Genomic DNA, 24,575 nt, shown 5'->3' with positions numbered 1-24,575 from the left:
CTACCGCTTCGACTCCAACCCCGCCCCCGGCCCGCCGACAGTAACCTCCTGCGAAGTCATCAACTGGCCAAAACCCAGTCTCTTAATCCGTCCCATCCACTGCACCAGCGGCACTCTCTCCACCTTTCCTCCCTCAACCTCCCCAATCCTCTCCTCCAACCACACTTGTAGTGCCTGCACATCCACCGATGACTGACTCGGCAGATGCACAAACTCCGTGTCCGTCTTTGCTCCTTCTTTGTCCGCAGACGAGGCAAGGGCCAACAGCTTGTCAGACAGCAGCGAAGCAATTTCACCAGCAGGACTCATATCCACGCGTCCATGCCAACCTGTCGAATCCGGAAGCGTCTTGCTCAGCCGAGCAAAGTGGAGGAATTCCTTCAGAACCTCCTCCTCCGTATTCTCTGTACCAGCGGCAGAAGAGGCAGGCAAAAACCGTACCACAACCCCCTTAACCCCCCACGCCTCCCCAGCCTTCTCCAACACCCGTTCACTCGCCCACCGCGAAGCCACATACCCGTTCGTGCCATCCACCGCAGGCGGGTTTGCAGCCGCCGACTCCGCGACGTCACTCCCATCAGGCAAGACACCAACGCTGGAGATATACACCACCGGCACGTTCTTCCCAGCCGCAGCAGCAGCCAGCGTGACGACCTCCTTGGTAGAGTTGACATTCACCCCGCGCAGAACATGGTAGTGATCCCAGAAGGAACGACCACCGCCTAGATGGAGGATACCATCGGCCTGGGAGGCTAGCGAGGCAAAAGTTGCGGCGTCGAGGCCGAGACGGGGGAGGGTGAGGTCGCCGGGGTGGATGGTAAGTTTAGCTTGAAGCGCGGGGGAGGAGAGAGTGGGGATCTTGGAGGGGGTGCGGACGGCGAGACAGTGGATTTGGGTGATGGTGGGGTTGGCGGCGAGGTGGGGGAGGATGTGCCGGGCTAGGAAACCTGTTGATCCGGTCACCAGGATGGTTGTGCCGGTCTTCTTGGTTTGCTCGCTCAGTGTTGGGAGATCGGCCAGGACAGCGTCGAGATCAGGCAAAGCAGTCTCCCGCTCCCAATCCAAAAGCCCCTCGACAGCGCTCTCCTCAATCTTCCGCGCCATATCCCGCAGGGTATGCGCCTCCAGAATATCCATCAGCCGCAGCACAACGCGGAAGTGGGTCTTGACCTGGGCCTGGAGACGGATAGCCAGCAAGGAGTTGCCGCCGGCGTGGAAGAAGCTAGTCGACGGAGTGATAGCTCTGCCAGAAACCGGGGCACCGAGGACGGCGCGCCAGATGGTTTGGAGGGTGGCCATTGTCGGGGTCAGCTCTTCGGACTCAGCCTCGGACGAACCCTTGAGTTGGCGCTCGGGGAGAGGCAGAGCCCGGACAGCTTTGCGGTCGACTTTGGCGTGGGCGGAGAGCGGGAGTTTGGCAAGGGGGATAGCCAGGACGGGGATCATGTACTGCGGGACCGGCAGTTTGGCGAGTAGCCCCTCGAGGAAGGCTTCTTTCTGGCTTTCGCTCCATTCGGCGGCCTGCGCAGGTGAGAACACCACATGCGCAACCAACACTCCAGTTTCTTCGTCTCGCAGCGTGACCACCGCCTCCTGCAACACTCCGCCGGACTCACCCACAATATTGCTCTCCACATCCCGCAAATCAATCCTCAACCCCCTGATCTTCACCTGCGTGTCGCCCGCAATCCGATGGCGGAAGACCAACTGTCCGTCCGCCGTCAAATGTCCGATATCCCCGGTCCGGTACATACGAGTCCACCCCTTTGAAACATCCTCCGCAGTGGCAAACGGGTTCGGAACGAAGTGCTTGTCCGTCAGCTCCGGGTTGTTCAAGTACCCCTGTGACACACCAGCGCCGCCGATGCACACCTCACCCGGCATGTAAGGCGGGTAAGCCCGGGCCGGGACAGCGTCAGACGGGTCGACGATGTAGGTGTGGTAGTTGGGCAGGGAAAACCCACACGGGATGCGGGCAACGGAGGAAAGGGAAGCAGAATCGCGGTAGGGGATCTCGACCTTGTGGGAGGAGATGGAAATCTCCGTCGGGCCGTACGAGTTGAAGAAGCGGAAGTCGGGGCTCAGCTCGAGAGCGGCCAGGCCGGATGGGACACTGGTAGTGAGAGATTCACCACCGCCAAAGGCAAATTTCCAGGTGCTGCGGCCCGCTTTCTGCAGATTCTCGGCGCCATGCTCGATCCAGAGCAGGTACTCGGAGGGGGTCGCTTTGGTGTAGGTGATGCCGTGGTCGGCCATGATGCGCGTGATCTCGGCCGGGTCGCCGCGGAGGTGACTGGGGACCACGTAAACTGTGCCGCCGTTGACAAGGCCCGTGTAGATCTGGTCGGACGAGTGGTTGAAGGTGAAGACGCTCTGTTGGAGGGTGCGCTCGGCGCCGAGGTTCCAGGTCTTGGTGTAGCCCTCGATCTCGTTGCGCAGACCGTCATGAGTGACTGCGATTCCCTTAGGTGTGCCCGTGCTGCCAGAAGTGTACAGGATGGCGGCCGTGGCGTCGGCGGAGGATTCATTGGGAACTGGCTTCTCCGATTGCCGGGGGACCGTCGAAACATCCACGATGTGCGCATCGGGGACCTCCAGCTGTGGGGCGTCTACCACGGTGACGCTATCTGCCAAAATGGCAAACGGCGCGCAGTCTTTGGCTACCGCAGCCAAACGCGGCAGGGGGTTGCGCAGGTCCAGGGGGACGTACACGGCCCCGACGCGCATGATGGCCAGCATCGAGCACACCCAGTCGGCCGTGGCTTGTTCAAAGACTAGAACGCGGGCACCGGGAGCGAAACCGGGAAGGGCCTTTAGGGTGTGCGCAATGGCTTCGATGCGGGCGGTCATCTCGGCGTAGGTCAGGGTGCGCGAGTCATCTTGAACGGCGGGCTTAGTCGGGTGTGTCTGCGCGATGGCGTCGATGCGGTGGGGAAGGGTTGCCGGCCAGTTGGATTCAAGAGCAGGGCCTGTGTGTGTCAGTGATAGCAAGGAAAAGGACGACAGGAAGTAGAGAAAATGGAAGAGTGAGGATAGGGGAAGATGCATAGTAAACAGGGTTAGGGTAGGGACAAAGTACGGGTTAGGGTCAGGGTTAGGGTATGCACTCAGGGGTAAACGCCACCAAGTAAACACCAATCACCACAACCCCAAAACAAAGAGACAAAATGTCACTCACCCCTTCCCACCGTCTCACCAACCTTATCCACCACACCCCCCAGCAAGTCCACCCCCTCAGCCTCTGAATTCCCCACCATCTGCTCCACAACCTTCACAAACAAATCCAACACCAGCCCCGCGGCCCCCTCCTCATACAACCCCTTCTGCATACGCACCACCACCAGCGCATCCGCCGCGTTCTCCATCACATCCAGAGTCACATCATACGCCGTGCGTCCAGGCCGGGCGCGGGTGAGTTCGAATTCGCATTCTCCTTCTTTTCCTGTCCCAGAAGAACCGAAACTGTGCTTCTCCTGCGACCCGAGACGGTAATCCAAAAAGGCTTGGAAGAACGGGCTGTGCCCCGCCGAGCGCTCGACACCGAGTTCGGTGAGGAGCACGTCGAAGGGGACGCGGGAGGCGCCGAGGGCGGCGTAGACGGTGTCGCGGGCTTCCGAAACAGCCTCCGCAAGGGTCTGCTTTTTCTTTCCTTCCCCCTTGTCGTTTGCGGGAGCACCGCCCCGACGGAACCGCAGCGGGAGGAGGTTGAGGAAGAACCCGATGCTGCCCATGACAGCATCCTCGTGTCGAGCCGCGTCGGCAATACCAATCGTGAGATCAGTCGTCTCCGGCAGCAGGGCAAACAACAACACCTTAAAAGCAGCCAAATACAAATGAAACGGCGTGGCCCTCTGCGCGCGCGCCAGCGCCTTCACCTTGCCCACCAACCCGCCCTCCAACCTGCGGGACACCTGGTGCGTATCAAACAGCCCCATCGCCAACCGGGCATTCCCCTTCGCCATCGGCAGCAAAGGCAACACCGGCGGCGGGTCATCAGCAGGGAAGACAGACCGCCAATAGGCAAGGTCAGTGGCGAACGCGCCGGAGGTGTAGGCTGTCCGCTGTGCGGTGGAGAGAGCGGGGTATTGCGGGGGGCGGGGGCCGAGAGGACGGTGAGTGTAGGCTTTGTCGAGGTCGGTGAAGAAGACTTGGAGGGAGACGCCGTCCATGATGATGTGGTGGTAGTTGATGAGGAGGTGGTGGGAGGTGGGACCGTCGCTTAACAGGACGAGTTGCATCAGGTCGCCGCTGGCGAGGTCGAAGGGGTGGGATTGGAGACGGGCGTATTCCGCGTCGAGGTCTGACGGGGACGAAAGAGGGCGGTGGTCGAGGCGGACGAGGGAAGTGGGGAGGACTTTTTGGTAGGCTTGGCTGGGGTCGGTCGGGTCGGCGAGGAAGGCGGTGCGTAGCGCTTCGTGGCGGGCGGTCACGGTGCGGACGGCGCGGGCGAGGTCGGGGATGCGCAGCGGGCCGGTGATGTGGTAGTGGAGGGTGACGTTGTAAGTGCTGGGGTCGGCCAGGAGGTGGTGGAGAAACCAGAACCGGGATTGGCTGAGGGAGATGGGGGTTTTGTCCTTCTCGTTGAGGGTAACTGTCTTGGTCTCGACTGGGAGAGTCTCGATGGTCCTGGTCTCGGCCTTGGTGTCCGTCTTGGTCTCGGCCTCGGTCTGCTTAAGGACAGTCTCGGGCTCATCGCCAGCCTCCGAGACCGTCGCAGGCGTAGTAGCACTCGACGCCAACCGAGTAACATCCTCCGAGTCGTCCATAGTCCCCGCATCCGACGGCGAGCGGGTGGTCGAGCCCAGGTCCTTCGAGCCCCTTTCTGTCTCCGGCCCCCTTTCCGTTGCCACGGCAACGGTTTCCTTATTGACATTGGCCTCACCAAGGGAACCGACCAACCCCTCGGGCAACTTCTCCCAGGCCAACAAACAAACCTCCTTCACCGACGCTCCGCCCACCAGCTTCAACACGGGCATATCCACCTTCAACTCCTTCAAGAACCACGACCGTGCCTCGACAGCAACCAACGAGTCAATCCCCAACTGAACAAGCGGCGCATCGCGATCCAACTCGCCATCGAAAATCTGCAGAATTACCCGCAGCCGGGCCTCAAAACACGAGACCAACACCTCCAGGCCTTCCTCGGCAGTAGTGGCGCGAGCGAGCTGCTGGCTCACAGGCAGCGCGGGGCCTTCCTTGTCGTTGCCCGCGCGGGCGTCGACAGCGTCAATGGCGTCAACGATGCAGTGGGCAAACAGGGGGTTGGAGAACCACGGGCCGCGGATGTCTTCGTCGCGGCGGATGTTGCGGATTCCAGTGGTGACGATGCCGTTTCCGCTTTCTTCCTCTTCTTCTCCCGCAGTGCCGGTAACGGGCAGACGCCCAGCAAGAATAGCCTCCCCAAAAGCCACCCTCAAATCCCCCTCAGACAGCGTATCCAAGCCCATCCTTTCCAACTGCCCGGCAACCGTCTCGCCAGCAGTCTCAACATACCCAACACCCACGACCCGCCCAACATCCAACGCCGACGCAGCCAGCCCTCTCCGGCGACGCTGCCGAGCCAGGGATTGCACATACCCGTTAGCCGCGCCGTAGTTGGCCTGGCCGGAGTTGCCAGACACGCAAATGACAGACGAGAACAGGATGAAGAACTCGAGGTCGTCTGACGCAAAAGCCCGGTCGAGGTTGTACGACCCCGTAATCTTGGGGCGCAGGACGGTGTGCATTTGGGCAGGTGTCATGTTGGAGAAGAGCGCGTCGTGCAGGACCATAGCGCCGTTGGCGACGCCCGCGATGGGGGGGATGTCAGCCGTTTCCCGGATTTTCTTGACGAGAGCCTCGACAGCAGACAGGTCGGTGACGTCCACCGAGAAAATGCGGACCGCGCCGGAAAAGGAGGCCAGCCAGCGCGGATCGACCTTGGGCGTGCGACTGGCGAGGATGACACACCCCGCGCCGTGGGCGAGCATCCATTCGGCGAGGGACTGGCCGATGCTGCCGGCGAGACCGATCAAGAGGTAGGTGCTGGGGGTGAAGAGAGTGGACGGGTTGAGGGTGGGGATGAGGGTTGTGACCGGGGTAGTGGGCCAGGTGATGGCGGAGAGAGTGTCGACGGTTGAGGTGTCGAGAGTGGAAGCGTCGAGTGGCTGGGTGAGGGGGAGTGACAGTGTTTGTGCCTGGTCCACCTGGCCCTTCAATTTCTCGGTCAACTCCTCCGTCAACTGTACTGAGCCAACGCCAGAAGCATTCCGGACAAACCCGCCCAACTCCACACCTTTAACTCCCCCCAAGACTCCCCTCAGCAAATGCCCCAGCGCACTCGGCACTTCACGAGTGGTCAAATCCAAGAAATGCGTCACACCCCCAGCGCTCTTCAACACTCCGCGCAGAGCATGTCTCGACGCACGCGGACTAATCCGCACCCAGTCCGGATCCACGTCGTCCTCAAACACCTGCAAGGCGTCGACAGCTACTGTGACGCGGATGTTTTGGGCAGATGCCAGTTGAATGAGAGCAGTGGCTAGAGAGGTGTTGGCGAGGTTCGCGAGGACGAGAAGGCTCTGGGAGGCCGGGATTTCCGAGAGGATGGAGGCTGCGAGGAGTGCGCTGATGATAGCGGGGGTGTTTGTGCTTGCGCCTGCCAGGGGGGTAGAAACGAGGGGAACAACCTCAGATGCGTTGGTGGTCGACAAAAACGCAACATCGCCATGTTTTCCAGTGCCGGTTCCCACAAACAAAAAGGTATCTTCGGCCACGCGAACAGCCGAGACACTCGAGCTGACAACCTTGACACGGTCCTCTGTCGTCGAAGCCAGCCGCTGGCTCGCAACCAGCACCGGCTTGCCCCCCTTCCACGCGAGAGCCACGGGCCCAGCGACAGATTTCGTGACTGCCCGTCTGCCCGCGTTATGTCTCGCATTCTGCCCCTTGTGCGCAATCAGCCGCGGCAGTGTCAACCGGCCCTGCGCGTCCACGACAACCTCAAACTCCCGCGGCCACAGGATGTTGCTACCCCCTTCAGTATCCTGCTCGATACCGTCCTCCCACTCGGACAGCGCAGTCGACCGTAACACATACTCCGCAACAACCCGTCCCACGACCCGATCCTCCAACTCCTTATGCACATCCACACTGTACAGCCCCAAGTGCGGCGCTTCACTGCGCACGCTGCGCATGAACGCCACACTGGAGCCATGGAACGGCTCATCGACGTGTGCGCCGCGTGTGAGCCAGAGTACGGTACCCGCCCGGTCTAGTACACGCTGCAGGCCCGCGAGTGTCTCTTCCGTAGCAGAAAGCGAAGCGGTCATGTTGCGGAAGAGGGGAGCATCCAAGTCAGCCAGCAGAATAACCGTCGTCAGAGGCGTAATATACTCTTCCGCCTCATCCTCCGTGGGCAAAGTAGGGAGGACAGTAACCTGCGCAGCGAACCGGGACAAATGCTCCGTGAGAGTCTCCACAATCCGCGCTGTATCAAGCGTCTGCGCGCCCACAACAACCAAGCTCTCAAAATGCACCGTGGCCGCCGACGTCGCGGGCAGTGCCAACGGGCGACGAAGGAACTGAACCCGGTCGTCCACCGCCTGGGTAGCCATGATCGAGCACGGCCAGGCCACACCACCGACGTCGGGTGTGATGGAGTCGACACCGGAAAACCCGGCTTTGCGAAGGGCCGAATGCCATCGTCCGGGTGTCACGGTGGGCGCGTATTTCCTCCCGTCGGGGGCACCCAGCCACCAGCCCGAAAGACCGGCCATGACGTTGCCGAAGCGAGTGGGGCCTTGGTTGGTGATTTCGAGAAGCAGCAGGTAACCACCCGGTTTGAGCAGACGGCGGGTGTTTTCCAGGGTCGCGTGGAGGGATACCGTAGCGTGCAGAACGTTGGAGGCGATGATGAGGTCGAAGGACTGGTCGACATACCCCTGGGCAGTGGTGTCCTTTTCGATATCGAGTGTTTTGAACACCATTTTCGCCGCATACTGCTTGAACATCTCCGCGGCGTTGTTGAAGAAGCCAACAGAGATATCCGTGTACGTGTATGCCGATACACTGTCGCCGATAGCAGCGAGCACCGACTTGGTCGCACCGCCTGTACCAGCGCCGATTTCGAGGACATTGGCCCGGGGCGTGCGATGCGCAATCTGCCGCGCCACGCCAGCCAAGAAGGCATTATACCGCGGGAACCCGAGACCGTACTTGTAGAAATCGTCCAGGACGTTATCCTTCAGCATGTGCTCGAGGATAGTCGTCTCGCCGCGGACAGACGCGGGGATGTGCTCACCGACGGCCCGGAGAAGCTTGAGGTCGACGCTGTCGGGAAATTTGGCCATGAGCGCGTGGATCTGCTCGTGGGTGTCGGCGGCCCATTCCGGCTTCATCGTCGGGTGGTGGCCGCGCGCGGCACTGGTGACTGTGTAAATGACCCAGTCGCGTAGAGAAAGATGGTGCGGTTGGCCGGATTCCCAGTCGGCCTCGGCCAGCTCGTCATTCCACTTCCGGATGTAGTAGTACGACACACGCTCGCAGAGGATGCCAAGCTCCGTGTCGGCCGCGGACGGGCGGGTGTTGCCCACAACGAGGTTGCCATCCGGCACGGCCACGTCCAGCTTGGTGTACCGGAAGACAGCCCGGTCGTCCGCTGCAGAAGCCGGCGCAAATGGCTGGATCACAAACCCGTCCACTTGCATGAGCCCGTGCTGACCGTCGGGGCTCAGCAGCTCGATGCTGGCCGCAAAGCCATCTCCCGGTCCAGCTGCCCCAGCCGTAGTGATGTCATTCTCAATAACAGCCGACACCGGAATCGGGGTCTTCCCTAACGGAACAGTAGCCGCAACAGCCGGGTTCACCCGCACCGTTCTCATTGCCGTCGGCACATGCAGCGACCACAGCCGTCCGTCCCCGGGAGCCGAGTACGCCAGCATTGTCGTCTGGAAGGCAATATCCAGCGTGCTCGGATGCACCAGATACACCGTCTCAGCCGTCCACTGCGGCCCAGCCCCAGCGGCGGGATCGGTATAATCATACGAATCCGCCTTGACAACAGCCGCATCCAGCCTGCGTTTGAGGCCAGACACACTGCGGAACGCTCCGTCGTACCCGTACCCGAGTTTCCGCAGGGTAGTGTAGAACGCGTCTGTGTCGACAGCGGCCATGTTATACTCCTCCGGAGCCACACAGGGCAGGGCGTTGGCGTCGGGTTGGCCATACACAATCTTGACGGAACCATGCGCCATACGCTCCATGGACCGCTCATCAAGCACCGCAGCAGCTGTGGATACGGGAAGCGCGTAGCAGGAGAAGTCGGCCGTGGTGCTGTTGTCTTCGGCCGAGTACCGCACGCCCGTGAGCGTCACAAGCGTTTCCACCCCTGCGCTGTCCGCCTCGTCGAAGGTGATGGCTTTGGGGATGGCGAGGTCGTGCACTTCCAGCACTTCCACTTCTTTGTCTGGGTTCGCACGCGCAGCAACTCGAGCGGCTTCCAGCGCCATGGTAACATACCCCGCAGCCGGAAACACCGTCTGTCCCTGCAGCTGATGTCCGTCCAGCCAGGGGATCTCCCCTGCTTTGAGGACGTTGGTCCAGCGCAGGTCCTGCGGTGTGGACTCGGCCGAGGGGACACCGAGGAGTTCGTGGGGTGGTTGGCTGCGGTGGCGCATGTCGAGTTTGGATGCGCGAGACTCGCCCCAGTAGGAGCGGTCGTGATTCCATTGGTAGGTCGGCAGGTCGAGGACCAACTGGTGGGTTTGTGGTGTGTCTGTTCCCTGGAGAAGATTGTGGACCGCCTGGAGGTTGACAGATTTGCTGCCAAGCTGAGTCCATAAGAACCCGAGGGCATCCCCAAACGCCTCGACGTCATCAGCCCCGCGGCTGAGGACACCAGTGTAAGGGATGGTGGAAGGGCGGACGTCAGCAACAATCTGCGTCGCCGGCCCCTTGAGCGCCGGGTGCGGCCCAACCTCGATTGCCAGACCCAGCTGCTCATCACTGGCCAGCGCGTTTCGCACCGCATCGGTAAACAGAACCGAGTTGGCCATGTTATCGCGCCAGTACAGGTCCTTAAGCGCGTCACTCCCTTTCACGGGAACACTGTTGGGGTTGACACTCGAGAACCACTTCACATTCTCATCCCCAGGGAGAACAGACACCCCCGCGGCCCTCAACGACGCGACATACGCCTCCCCGCAAGGAATCATATGCTGCGAATGATACGCCGTATCAACCTTCAACAGCCTGGCAAACGTCTTGGTCGCATCCAACGCCTGCTTCGCAAGCAAGATGGCGTCCTCATCACCAGACAGCGTGACGCTAGCAGGCGAATTATGCGCCGCAATCGCCAACCGGCCCTTGAACTCCTCACTGTTGACCAAGTCCTGGGCTTCTTCCCATGACGCGCCGACCGCCAGCATGGCACCCTTCTGCCCGTTCCCGCTGGGGTTTCCAGCCAGTCGGGCGTGCACGCCGCGGTAGTACGCCACGCGGATCGCGTCGTGCGCGGATAAGAAACCGGCGGTGTATGCGGCTGCGATTTCGCCAGACGAATGCCCGACTACAGCGGAGAAGGAAATCCCGGCTGCGCGGAGCAGGTCAACAAGAACGATCTGCACGGCTGTGCACAGCGGTTGGGAGAGCGCAGCCTCGGACAGTCGGGACGCGGTCCCCTCGGCAAGGAGCTGGGAGGCCAAGGTCCAAGTTGGCCGGTCAGCCGCGTCAGGGAGGGTAGCGAGTGAGGTGTCGAGCTCGGCCAGGCGGGCGCGGACAAATGGGGAGGTGTGAATGAGCTGGGCGAGCATGGTGGCCCATTGTGCGCCTTGGCCTGTGAATACTCCCAAAATCCGGGGGGCGCCTGTCGTAGTAGTGCGCGTGCCAACGGTGGCTTCGGGGCTGGCGTCGACAGCGGCGAGTTTGGTGTCGAGTTTGGCGGCCAAGCGGTCGATGGTCGTGGCGGAAAAGGCCGCTTTGATAGGGAACTCGGTGCGGCGAGTTTGCAGCGTCCAGGCGAGGTCCGCGGGGTTGATTTCGGGGTGGGTGGAAAGATGGGACTGGTACGCGCGCAGCTGGGCGACCAGTGAGGCTTCGGAGATGGCGGAGAAGGTAAAGGGTGTGAATGCAATCGAAGAGGAGGAAGAAGGCGAGGGTTGAGTGGTTGGCTGGTATTCCTCCAGGATGGCGTGGGCATTGCAGCCGCCGAAGCCTATCACGTCATGTTAGTCAGTCGGGCTCAGGGGCTCGGGGGAAAGTAAACAGTAAACACAGGGTTAGGGTTGGGTATGGTTGATGAAGGTCAGAGGTCAGGGGTAACCAGGGGAACACAAGGACAGCACCTACCAAAGCTATTCACACTCACACGCCGTGGCACGCCCTCCTCCAGCGCTGGCCACGCCGTTGTCGCCGTTGGTACGCACAAACCCCGATAGTACGGCTCGATCGCCGGATTTAGCGTCTCAAACAGCAGGTTCGGCACAATCACCCCGGCCCGGATCATGCGGGCGCTCTTCAGCAAACCCGCCAGTCCGGCCGCACCCTCCAGATGGCCGATCACGGTCTTGACCGAACCGACGTACAGGGGTGTTTTGGTGTCGTTGTTGTCACCCTCTCCCAGAGACTGGGGGGAGAACACCCCCGCAATGGCCGCGGCCTCCTTGGGATCTCCCGCCTGCGTGCCCGTCCCATGCGCCTCAAAAAACTGCGGCCTGTCCTTTAGATTCTGCTCCGGATTCAGCCCCGCCCGCGCATACGTCTGCCGGATCAGCGCGGCCTGCGCCTCGGTACTCGGCACGGTAATGCCATTCGAAAACCCGTCCTGATTCGCGCCCGTCTCACGAATCACACACTCAATCGCATCCCCATCCGCAATGGCATCACTCAGCCTCTTCATCACAATCGCCGCCACACCCTCACCCCTGGCATACCCGTCCGCCCCCGCATCCCACATCCGCGACCGCCCCGTAGGGGACAACATCTTCATCTTGCTCTCGGCCACGTACATCTCGGGGTTGAGCAACACCTGCGTGCCACAGGCGACCGCCACGCGGGACTCCCCGCTCCGCAGCGCCTGCACACCCTGGTGCACGGCGATGAGACTGGACGAGCACGCCGTGTCAATCGTCATGCTGGGGCCATGCCAATCGAAGAAATACGACACACGGTTCGACAGAATCGCGCGGTTTGTGCCCGTGGCGAAATACGTCGGGAGTGTCTGCAGGTCGCGCACCAGCGTGTCGTAGTAATCCACGCCCATAGTGCCCACATACACAGCGGTATCCGACCCGCGCAGCGCGTCAATGGTGTGCCCGCCGGCTTCGAGCGCTTCGTACACCGTCTCGAGCAGGAGGCGCTGCTGCGGGTCCATGGACTCGGCCTCGTGCGGGCTGATGTTGAAGAAGCCGGCATCGAAGGTGCGGAGGTCGTCGTCGCGCTCGAGGAGGTAAGACCGCAGCACGTTGGTGCTGCCGTGGTGCGTGCCGTCTGGGTGGTAGAAGCCGCGCGTATCGAACCGGCTAGCGGGGATGTCACGGCAGACATCACGGGGCTCCGCCAGGAGACGCCAAAGGGAGGAGGGTGAGTGGGCGCCGCCGGGGAAGCGGCAGCCGCTGCCTACCAGCGCGATGGGTTCGCGGCCTGGGTTGGTCATGTTGAAGTTGTTGGTTGTTAGTATTGGTGGTATGAGTTGAAGAAACCAATGCTTGCCAAGTACGACTGGGTGTGCATCAGCGCAGGATCGATCAACACATAAGTATAAACCCATTGTGGTCTCTTGCTCTCGCCGGCCGCCCAATACTCTGCCTTACACGACTTACACCGAACGTAAACCACCGAATCTCAAGCGGCCGGCTGTCCGATGAGATGGCGGCCGACAACAGCTGGCCGATGGCATGGCCGCTTCGCCGACAGTACATCGGCTTCGGTGATAGAACAAGTGGATCCCCGGCCAGTAACTCTTGGCCAGTAACTCCCGTGCCAGCTGCCGACTCAACACATGTAGCCAGATTCTTCGGACCGGCAAGCCCAGAACGGATGGTGCTAGTGCATCGTCAGTAATCAGTAATCGCCCCTTGTAATCAGTCATCAGACACTAAACACCATTGACCGGAAACACACGGGCCGTGGGCGTGTGCATAATCAAAGCCGAAAAGCGTCCACCGAAAAATGATTGGCGCCGTCTCGCGAATGGACGGGCCGGAGCATATCTGCCAGTTACACTGCCTTATCACCGAAAATAAAAACGTCGCACTTGGTCTCCTAACCCTAGTACAGTACGAAGTACATGAAGTGAGTGGTTAGAGTGGGACGGACCCCGGCCGCGGGAGGCGCCGATCAGCCCGTCTTGGCAGGGCCGGCCAATTCAGTCATGTCTCATGTACCTGGGCGCCTAGAAATTGCGGGGACGGTACTTCCCGCCCGCCACCCAGCATCGGGCATTTTCCCATCGCCAACTGGGTTGTCCCCATCGCTCGCTTGGTTTGGTGTGTGGTGCGGGAACCGCTGCGGTACTTAGTCTGACGTGCTTGGGGGCGTCGGGGGTGTCCCTCCTCTCGTCCAGCTTGTGATGGCGCAATGGAATTCAACCCCGACTTCACCCGCAAGTCCCTAAGGAGTTAGCAGGTCACTGAATGGGTTACCAAACCAAGTCCGACATGCCTGTGATTTCAACGTCTCCACTGTGCCGATAGACACCAGATCCGGCAATTCGGTTCTGTCGCCGAGTTTAGAGCGACCTGTCAAGCTTTCCAAGCTTTATTTCCACCCGAAAGCCAAGCGATTAAACCGCGCGGAATCCATCCGCTGTGACCTGTCAAAGCCTGTCATGTCAAGGCCACAGCTGGCCAGCTGCTACCTGACTGTCCTAGCCGTTTGCTGCCTTATCTCGAGTCTATCTGTGCTGCCACACACATGTCACTGTCGATCATGTCTTACCGAGAGAGGGATGGGATCGTGTTCTGATAAATTATCATCATGAAAAGGATGAAATAAAAATGCCGTCGAGGTAGAACGAAAGGATACCGAGAAAAGAGAAAGGAAATAATAGGCAAGAGACCATACATTATTTATTCAACAAAAGGTCAAAAAGCTCACCCCGAACCCTATCCCCATCCGGGAGGATAGCGGTCGGCGGTTACGAAAACCCCACGTTGGGGGTTTTACTCCGATGGCCCCGGGAATCGAACCCGGGGCCATTTCGATTTACGACGGCAGTTGGCGCGCCCAGACCTACTCCCAATGCCGCTGGGCCAAACACACCGTTGGATTGGCCCAATTGGGAGGGTCGGTGACTGTTTTGCTTCGGGATTGGGTCTATATAGTGGGAGGGAGGGAAGGTACTCACAGCGTCGTGCACCCCTCAACTGACCGAAAGGCTCACCCCACCTAAACTCTTTACCCATCCAGAGGGATAACGGTTAGGAGTAAATAGAATGTTGGATTGGCGCTAAGGGCATATGCTTTCGCGATCCTCCAATGGATACTTTTTTGAGACCGAGCTGCTTGTTGTGGTTTGTTCCTCATGCCCGGGCTTGGGAAGGGCAGATTGGTCAATGAATCCCCGGTCTCAGATGAAACCTGAGATCCATGGGTCGGCAACAGTGGACGCAGGATTGCATGTGCAGAAGGGATCCTGTCCTTTCCCGGGAAGCCATCTTCTCGGGCTCTTCTCGAACAAGATGCCGGGGATAAGATGTCGCAGTGACACGCAGAATCAAACACCTTACCCAACCCTCCAGTTCCGGCCTTGCTGTGGAGATATCGGGGAGGACAGTGGCCCAAAAGGTCCCACCCCACGGGGTTATGACATGCCGTTGGCTGCACGGCCAAGATCTGTGTGTATTAAAATAATGCAGGAACAACCCTCCCGGCGTAGCTTCCCCCACTGCCGATAACACCATCAAACTCCAGCCGGCAAGGACAATGGGTGGATCACATGACAGTTGCTCACTCTGGGTACAGAACCCTCTAGCTAAGTAAGGCAAGCAGTGCGAGGAAGGAGTTACCCTTGGACGGTTGTGATCTAAAAGTGCTCACGAGGAAGCCACGTTGAAGTTAGTACATATTTTATGCATGGAGTTCTTTTGCACTTTAAAGTTTTTGTACATTGGGAATTTCCTGTGCCCTAAAATCCACAAAGTTGGATTTGTCCTAGAACATCAAAAGTTTCCTTCAACCTTTCAATTTTGGTTGTCTTGTCCTCACTCCACCCCACCAACCCATGAAAATTCAGAAACACTCTATGGACTTCACACCAAGCATCAACCACTCCGCATGGGGCTACGTGAGAGAACGAGTCGAATGCCATAACAATTGACGGCTGGTCTTATGCGTCACACGGCTTACACAGGCTAGAGGCATAAACAGATAGTCTAGCGTACGTGGTAATTATGGTTATCTACTTCCTGGACATGATGTTTGATTCACCGGCTAATTTTATATCTGTCAACTTAACTCCAGCTCCCGACGAGCCGACCCTAGAACCTATTAAAACGAACGAACCGTTCCACGCCTCAATTCTCAAATATGGAGCGCACTCTGCAGCTGCGCTAACCGCTGCTCTACTTCAGCCATCTCCCGCTTCAATTCATCCACATCACTACACGCACAAATCGACGGCACCAGCGCAGGAAGAGAGGGATGAGAGTGATGCCCCGACTTGCCACACGATGACGTCCACTTCTCCTCCGCAGCCGCATCACCACCAGCCAAATCCGGCGGGCTCGGTGGCCCTGTGCTGCTCCGCAATGCGATCGACGGCGACGGTACTTTGCCACCAGACTCCTTAGCCGAATTCGCCAAGTATGCATCCACAGCCTGATGCTGCCGCCGTACCAGATACGAGCACAGCTGCACCACCGACACCAGCCGGATCTGGCCCAGCGGCATCCCAGATCCTGGCCGCGCCCCCTCTCCTGTTGGGGATCTCATGTTGGACGGCTGGCGGGGTTGGTCATGCCCTAGTACATCGCGTGCCAGCGCCATTAACACGGCTGAGTAGGTGCTCAAGAGCGAGGTGTAACACGCGATGATCAGGTGACGGATGATGCCGGTGCCGGACCGGTTCCGAGACCCAAAGGAAGAGGAGGAGGATGAAGAAGGAGAAGACGGCGAGAGCGGCGGTGGTGACGGTGGTGTGGATGCTCTCGCGGTTGTGGGAAGAGGCGCCGAGGCGGTCACGGAAAGCTGCAAACCGTGCAGAATCTCGAGCAACCGATGTGAGGTGGAAAAGATGTCATGGAGAATCTCGCCTCCTCGACCTCGGGATGCAGGCTCCGACGCTGACCGCATCGACCGAACTGGCGGCGCGTATGTCCCCGAACTTCCGTGACCGCTGCCGCCGCCGACCAGCCAAGATGCGACAGACTCAAACGCCGCGTCGTCCAAGAGCTCGCGGCCGTGCCAAGCCGGTCCACGAGAGGACTGCTTCTCAGATGACTCCGTTGAAATCTCATTGCCCAGCCCAAGACTGGGCTGAGAAAGAGCCTGGCCGGACCGGCGAAGCGAGGCGAGGCGCATGCTCAGTTCCGAAAGCTGAGCAATCACCGCATCCGGATCGTTGTTGTCGGCCACAATGGGCCACGCGTGGGATGAACCATACCCGCTTGTAGCGCCATTTCCGCCGACACTCCCGTGGTAATGATGATGTGGACGGAAAAGGCTCTCAGGCCCTGGCTCGATGTGTCGGTCGTTCACAAACGTATTCAGGGGCGCCACAGCCGGGGGCGCAAAAGTGGTAGTAGTGACCGGATCAAGAGCTTCCTCCCAGGAGAAAGTCGAAATGCTTGCATCATGGCTGCTCCAGTCCATGAACATCGAGTCGTCTCCCGCAAGAGACGGAGCCGGCCACCGCCAGCTGTCGGACGAAAAGTCTTCTATGGATGTGCCCATCATCGCGTCGCAGCTGACACCAGATGTGACGGCGGTCCCGGGGTCGGCTTTGATTTCATGCATGATGTTTCCATAGGGATTTGAAATCTCCGCGGCAGGCGTCCCGGCGGACGGCCCGCAGCCCACCGCGGCCGCAGAACCAGGAACATCTGGGCTGGATGGGGGAATGTCGTCTGAGGGGCCAGCATGATGTGGTACGGAACTGCCTGATAATGAAGCAGGCGTGACCGGTGTAGCAGGAGGCGGGGAAACCACAGCAGGCTGGGCGCTCGAGGAAGACTCATTATTGGCGGTGGTGGTAGTGGTATTGTTGTTATTAGCATTATTGCTGGTATTGGCGTTGTTGGGTGAGTGGTAAATGCTGGGGCGCCCTTTGGGCAGGCTGGAGCTGTACACGCATTGCGTACGCCGGCGAAGACAACGGTCACAAGCTCCGGTGTTGCTGGTCCCGCCGCGGGTGCATCGCAGCTTCTGCCGGTGGCACCGGTCGCACGATTGACGCATGGCGGGGGTGTTGGTGGTGGTCGACGACGGCGACATGGCAGCGCCGTGCCAGATGTTGAATTTGAAAACTGTCGAACTGGCCGCCCGAGGGTTACGCCGATCGGACACCAACGACTCACTTCGGGATGCAGATGATGATGACATGGAATGCACGATAGCTCTCGCTGGGCAGGATGCCAAAAAGGTAGGGGCACCATCCAAACTTTATTCTTGGTTCCACAGGGGGATTAAGCTTACTTGACGCAGTCATGCTGGCCGGCCCCCCTCCCAGCGTGCAGAGCAACATGCCTTGCTCTACAAACGGCATGATTATCCATCCACTGCATCACGGAAACAACCGGTGGAACCATCCGTGGAAGGTTTCTGTGAAACGAACTTTCCACAGCCACCGATGTAACCATGGGGGTGCGTGGCCAGGTGTGGTGTCACAGTGGTCACTGGTGTGTCTTGACTCGCGTGGGGGAAAGGGAAAGCCGAGGGAGGGTAGGCCAAGCTCCAATGGGATAACTTTCCCCATTTCGGACACACACCACCGTCGGCCTAACGTTTTCACTCAAACCTTTGGCCTTTGCGCGCCATAAAAGAGACCACAGGGCGGCGAACCCCGATGCAACCAGGTCCGGGGCCTTGCAATCGCAATCTCCAACCTCAGTGCATCACAAAAAGCCCTGACACCAGGGAGTACTCCATCGCGGGGTTCACGTTCAGAATGGCGATGCCAGGGGGGTGGAGGGGGGAAGGCGAACGAAGTGGGTTTTCTGTTGTTGACGGATGAACTATGAAGTGGCTTACTTACCGAGGACGGGAGGTCGTTTCGTCGTCGGACATCCAACCTCGCTCGAAAGGTTATTCTCCGGGCTTTGCTACACTTAGTCACTGTCGCGCCTTTTTCCCGTTGACATCCACCAGTTGGCGGACGAACGGGCCTCGGAGTTCGTGGAGTCGTGGATATCGATGAAGCTGCAATTCCCGATCTCGCTCGGATTTTCCGGGGCAAACCAGACCGTGGACCGCGATGACCTCTCGCTAACCGGGAAAATCTTCATCAGATCTCCCCATCGAGGCGTCGTCAACTTTTTCTATGTCGGGTTGCAGGGTGGAGGCCATCATGATCCAGTTTCTGCCGACCGCTACCAAAGACGCTACCAAAGCCTATCCCAGTGTCGATACGCTCCCGTGAAACCCTAGAGCAACTCGTGGTCGGCCGTCAGCGCTTGTGTCGCTATTTTCCGCCTCAACTGCCGGATCCTATCGGGTTGCCAAGGCGGTTTCTGGGGACCCCTTAGCTAGAGATCGTTATCGTCCAGGACAGATGGCATCATGCCTTGGCCGGGGGGTTCTTGGCCGGGGATGTGTCCACCATGACCCCTACCCTAGAACCCCCACATGCCGAGCACATCGTGTGCATTGTGCGCATCAACAAAACGGTTCCTGAGAGCGGAAATGCTGCCGCTCTCTGAGTGCGCGTATCCGTTCTGCCTGCCTGTCTGTCTGTCTATCTGTCAGGCTGCGTGTGTGTATCTGTGTGTGTGCGTGGGTGCGTGGGTGCGTGTGTGTGGACGGCCAGCATCGCCACGAGTAACCGGAAAAGATGGCCGTTCGGGATATAGGCGGGAAAAAGCCGAGTCCAGATCGAAGACGGATATCGAACACGTTCGGTTCGAAGCTGGGCGCTAAGATTTGTGGCTTCCCGCAGTGGCGCTGGGTTGCTTTCGCCCTAACTTTTCCAAAGCTGTCTTGACGTCAAGGTGCAGACCCCCGGCCCAAAGATGTCCCGGGCTCTAGGTGAAGAACGATGCCGTCTTACGGGCGCATTTGCTGGGACAAGCACTATTCCGACCGGCGCCATCGTTTTTGGCTGCAGGGCGTCGCTGCAAGAAACGAGCAAAACGAAATGGTGGTGTGCTGGAGGGGCTTGGCTGGTTTTTTTTTTTGTCCCGATGCTGGGGATCTCGACAATGTGGCGATAGATGGCGGACCGGAAAGAAAGACGGGAAGCTCGTTTCGTGGGGTTTTGCGATGACGATGCGAGGAAAGCTGGCGTTTTAACAAGCAGTCGCAACAAGGAAAAAACCGCACAACCTCCTCACAACACTCACAGCAACCGTCAGATTCCAACAACCGCGCTCGGAAAAGCGCAAGTGCCACTCTGACATTGCGATCGGGACTTTTTGCAAGCGGCCGGGTCCCTGTCTTAATCGTCCACCGAGGCGTCCCCTCGTCCCCCGACTTAGCGCGTAGTTCCCGGCTCCGCCCCGGCCAAAAGCCGTCTCTCTGATGAGCTGATGTGCATTGCTTGCATGGCTCCGTTCAGGCCCGCGGGGATCGGCACAGCTTGGCGATCCAGCGATGCGCGGAATATCCGCGGGAATAATACCCCGGCCCACGAGCCGTTCCCGCTTGGCAGATGCTTGTTCTGGCTCATGTCCGCAGGGGTTCGCAAGGGGAGTCCGCAAAGGTGGGGTATGGAGCCTGGGTCGCACCCCACACCCTCCTTCTTCCCCTGCACATCCTTGACATCCCTACCTTCTTTGCTTTGAACCTGGAACTATTCTTGAACGGTTGAATCTTCAACCTCCTTAACCCTTTCCCTGTCGGGCTGACCGCGGACGGCAGGTGGGGGCCGCGAGCGACCTCCTCGTCTATTATCGCCAAAAGGGCTATTGGACCAAAGGTCTCCATACGGCGGACCTCAAATACCACTTCACCACCCTGATTGATACCTTGACAAGCATGATTAGGCCTTTGAGGTGTGGAACTATGGATTACATACATGTGGATGTGGACGCAGATGTGAATGTGAATGTGGATATCGTGCGTCCGCATCCAAACACAGCTGCGTGGTCACTGCGGACCGGAGTTGCGTCCTGGTTATTTGGGTTGTGGGGTGGGAGGAGAGAACGTGATTAAAGTCGCCGACGGACGAAGCCACGGAGCCACGGAGCCCACGGAGCCCACGGAGCCACGGAGTTACGGAGCTAACAATTGCCGATCTCGTCCTCGGATATCCGAGGGTGAGGCAGCGCGAGACCTGGAGACTGCAGAAAAAGGACACAGCCAAGTGCGGACGCGCAACGGAATACTGGTGATGGATGGCCTCCGACCCCAACTGCAAAAGTGTGCCTCCGCAGGTTGCCTTTTCGCCGGCGGTAACAACGGGGCAACGTATGTTCGGGCAGTTTTATCGGCGACTAACCTGACCACAGGGGAAGTTGGCGAGACATGTGAGAACAATTGAACTCTCCAGAGGGAAACAAGATGTCAGAGGGTTCGGCTTCGGCCGGGTCGGGTCGGGCCATTTCTTGGTGTTGCTGCAACATGGGGGAGTTCAAAATATAAACTCCTTGTCAAGGCATCGCGAAGCGCAGAACAACCGCTGGCTGAGCCGTAACGGCACAGAAATTGTGCAAGATCCCCCAACCCCTAGTATATCACCACCGTAACTATTCCCATCATGGGCAGCGTTGACATCGCCCTCCCCCTCATCGACCTCAGCGGGTACATCCGGCCCGATGCGACCGAGGAGTCCCGGCAGCGGGTGATTGACGAGGTCCGCGACGCCTGCGAGCAGTTCGGCTTCTTCCAGGCCACCGGCCATGGCGTCGACCTAGCGCTCCAGAAGGGCCTGCTCCAGAGCCTTGACACCTTCTTTGGTCAGTCCAAGGAGGAGAAGCTCAAGCTGTCGTTCCTCAGCAACTCGTGCCGGCGCGGGTATGAGGCGTCGGGCATGTCCATCCGAGATGGGGACCCGTTGGCTGATTCGAAGGAGGTGTGTTCTTTTCTGTCTCTCTTGTCCATCATCATTATGTATGGGAGGCTTTACCTCAGCAAAAGCCCAGACTAACGAAAAGACAGGCCTTCTACATCGGCCCTGAGGACGCCGAGATCGAGCCGCCCGGACTCTACGGTCCCAACGTCTGGCCGACCAACCTCCCCGGGTCCACCTTCCGCGATCCCGTCTGGGCCTACTACGAGGCCACCTTCCAGCTCGGCCGCACCATCTGGGAGATCCTCCTCCAGGGGCTTGGTCACCCGGCCACCGTGCTCGACGTCTTCGCCAAGCGGCCCCTCGTGCCCATGAAGATGATCCGCTACCCGCCCGCGAGCCAGCACCTGCCCGGCCAGTTCGGCGTTGGCGCCCACACCGATTTCGGTGGCGTCACCGTGCTGCTGCAGGAGCCCGGCAAGGAAGGGCTCGAGGTCTGGCACGAGGAGGCCCGTCCGGAGAGCACCGAAACCACTGGCAGCTGGGTGCCCGTCCCGGCCATCGAGAATGTCTACGTCATCAACTGCGGCGACATGATCCAGCGGTGGTCGACGCGGCGGTACAAGAGCGCCCGTCACCGCGTGGTTAACAAGGCTGATGTGCAGCGACTATCGTGCGCCACTTTCTGGCACGGCGACCTGTACGCCACCGACCCGCTGAACCCGGGTAACGGCGACACTGAGTGTATCGGACAACTGCTATTTAAGCGCTTCAAGAACCAGTTCTCGTTTACCAAGGATGTGGCCGAGCAGTTGGGGCCGCAGGCCCAGGCTGTGGAGGGAGCGCGTTAGTGTGTCGTGCGTCCTACGCATAATTGGTGTGGTATTATTCCGCTTGGTATGAAGGAAATGAGCTCCGTAGTCTAAACTCAGAATGATGTCAAATACTTAAGTGGACGAAGAAATATATCATGACCATGATTTTGAATTCATGCCTTCCCATACCGCTGCCTCGTGATATTTCAAACCCAAACTTCACATCGATAAAATGGATGATATTAGTTCACTACACGTGTAATTATATTCTGGCATGTCATCCAGGTTTCAACCCGAAACACTGGCACCAACACAGTATGTCTCACAGGTGAGACAACATCAGAGACACGGCTCGGGCTACTCGGATCGGGTCGACGTCATCGATAAATATGGTAAAGTGCACCCACCCATCCCCAACCAACGTTGTGTCACAAGATCTTCGGAGCTGAGTTCGGGGTATTGCATTTTATGTGATCTGTTGAAAGAGTTGAGAATACTACCCGCCTACTTAATCTAACTAAGCTTAAATTTAACGACCTCGGTAGAAACATTCACACCTACAGTGAAGTTATCTAATAATAATTGTTTAATGATGAATTTTATAACAGGTCCCCATCAACTAAAGTGAGTCCAGCGTCGGCTCTTGGATTGAATTGATAATTAATGCTCAATTACTTACATACCTTATACATACCAGTTCGACCAAACAACCACATAATTAACGGAATTTGTGCCGCTGTTGCTAGATGAGAGAACAATAATTACTTGAATAAATCCCCTTCCACCCGGCGAAGGGAAACTGGGGACGAATTTCCATGTCAGTCAGGGTAGGGTGTTTCGGGGTGGAGGGGTGATAAGTAACATATAGCTTTAAGATGCGATGTCAATAGATCTCAGCAGGAAATGGTGCTCTTGGAATGAGATCCCGTGGCTCAAGAAGACACGGTCGTTGAAGACTCAGGGAGTCAGGTATGTTGCCCGGGCGGGCTCGGATCTTAATATACCATAAATTAGTTTGAATGATTCACTCCCTGCGACATAAAAGAAATCACACAAACATTGAAGCAGTTTAAGGATGGGGTGCACAGGTTAGTTAGCTATCGAACAGGGCATAATTATCCTGAATATATGCCAGGGACATGGTTACCAACGGAGACTGCGTACGGGACCTGTGGCGATCTATCCGGCTAAAGATTGGGAGCTGCGGGTAAAATAATGGGTACACAAGTTTAGCTCAATTCTTGGGGTCATGATCATCCCATAATTATACTTCCACTATGACAGCACGCTAGCTTTTATCGTCTCGCTCCGCGCTTCATCCATAATTAGTTACAGCTCCCAACAATAACTCCCTTAAAACAGACACCAAACACGCAAAACGACGCCCCCCTCAGAGACAAAAGCTTTAACTAGGTCCATGATAGCAGGGTTGAGTGACAACGTTACCCTCAAGGTCTCACAGTCCAGCCACCGCCGTGTACGTCGCCTCGGGCGATGTCGCAGTCACAACGGTGTCGACAAAGGCAACCCGATTTTACTTTACCAGATAGTGAAACAGCCGATGGTCCCTCTCAATCGTCCTGACCATATGAAATGGTCTCAAAAGGTACTTTGTCCTGCGGAAAGTGACAGTCATCTTTTGTCTCAGTATCTGAATAGCTATTCCCTAACGGGTCGTTTTTCGTCAGGCCGCTGTTTTATCCACACCCGTTTAAACTCCTTGACGTCCAACCCGTCAAGTCAAGGCCGACGACGGTATTGTAGGTCTCATACGTTCCAATTACAAGGAGTCATGTAGCAAGAAGTTAGTTCACAGCTGAAAAGGTGAATCCCTACCTTGTCCTCCTTGTTGATAAAGATGAGAGAGGGCCTCGGATCGTGGGTTAATTAGTTGAAGCGGTGACCGCCGGTGGCATTTTCGAGCCACAGTCTTTCTTCTATAAATAATTCCGGCTTTAAAATTGTACATGGGCCCCTGATCAGGACTGGAGATCTAAGATTTCTTGGGATGATGTGGTAGACAATCATTGACGTTGCGAGTTTTGCCAACGCGCGCGTCAAAAAAACGACAGATGAAGAGAAACAGGAATCCGAAGGGGGGGGGGGGGGGGGGGGTTTAGGAACTCGACGACTGGTGGGTTCTCTTGAACGCACTTTCCTCTTGCTCCTCCATTCCAGGGCTTCATTTGTCTTGGTAGGTGCGCTCTGCAGCTACGAAGGAAGTTACCACCCTCCTACCCGAGCCCCCTAGTACGGTTTGGACGTACTCGAGGAGGGCCACGGCGCCAACGATGTTAAATCCACTTTGACACTGTTGTTTTGGCATTCACCTCACATTCACCCACCCGCCCCCCTTCCTGCCTACTTCATCAATCCCGACCGGGGACTTGGTACTGTGCACATCAGTTAAACAACACACCGACAAGTTAGAAAGCGCCGAGCGGAAACCACGAGTCAGATACCCACAGGGCGAAGGGGGAAAGTACATGTACATACCTACCGTCCCTCAAAACCACCTCGTATCTTCCCCCCCCTTCAGTCCTGCATACACGTACTCTTGGCTCTCGCTGCGCCTTCCCACACCCGACCAAAGGCCAGGTAGCACAACACAACATAGCACATCAACCCGTCACGTCAGTCCCGTCACGTCAGTCTCTTGCGCATCTCGGTGTTCGCTCTTC

General features: G+C 58.3%; 3 protein-coding genes and 1 non-coding gene across 4 annotated transcripts; 1 reads left to right on the top strand and 3 right to left on the bottom strand.

Annotated features, from left to right (window-relative positions):
* C8A04DRAFT_25448 (uncharacterized protein) lies at positions 1-12,631 on the bottom strand (the record flags this gene model as incomplete). Its single annotated transcript, XM_062779563.1, has 3 exons — positions 1-2,969; positions 3,179-11,191; positions 11,326-12,631. The coding sequence occupies 3 exons, from the start codon at positions 12,629-12,631 to the stop codon at positions 1-3; spliced, it is 12,288 nt and encodes a 4,095-aa protein (XP_062640240.1).
* A 1,513-nt stretch (positions 12,632-14,144) lies between these two features.
* Positions 14,145-14,239, bottom strand: C8A04DRAFT_t23. The gene has a single exon. It is a non-coding gene; the product is annotated as a tRNA-OTHER (tRNA).
* Positions 14,240-15,498: 1,259 nt separating this feature from the next.
* C8A04DRAFT_25447 (uncharacterized protein) lies at positions 15,499-17,409 on the bottom strand (the record flags this gene model as incomplete). The annotated part of the gene is made up of 1 exon (XM_062779562.1): positions 15,499-17,409. The coding sequence occupies one exon, from the start codon at positions 17,407-17,409 to the stop codon at positions 15,499-15,501; it is 1,911 nt and encodes a 636-aa protein (XP_062640239.1).
* A 3,418-nt stretch (positions 17,410-20,827) lies between these two features.
* C8A04DRAFT_25446 (2OG-Fe(II) oxygenase) lies at positions 20,828-21,930 on the top strand (the record flags this gene model as incomplete). Its single annotated transcript, XM_062779561.1, has 2 exons — positions 20,828-21,142; positions 21,229-21,930. The coding sequence occupies 2 exons, from the start codon at positions 20,828-20,830 to the stop codon at positions 21,928-21,930; spliced, it is 1,017 nt and encodes a 338-aa protein (XP_062640238.1).
* Between the last annotated feature and the right edge of the window lie 2,645 nt (positions 21,931-24,575).

This window comes from Dichotomopilus funicola (genome assembly GCF_033296635.1).
Source record: "Dichotomopilus funicola strain CBS 141.50 unplaced genomic scaffold C8A04scaffold_6, whole genome shotgun sequence".
In the NCBI taxonomy this organism is placed as follows: domain Eukaryota; kingdom Fungi; phylum Ascomycota; class Sordariomycetes; order Sordariales; family Chaetomiaceae; genus Dichotomopilus; species Dichotomopilus funicola.
The sequence above is the reverse complement of the archived record's forward strand: the minus strand, read 5'-3'. Positions and strand labels throughout refer to the sequence as shown.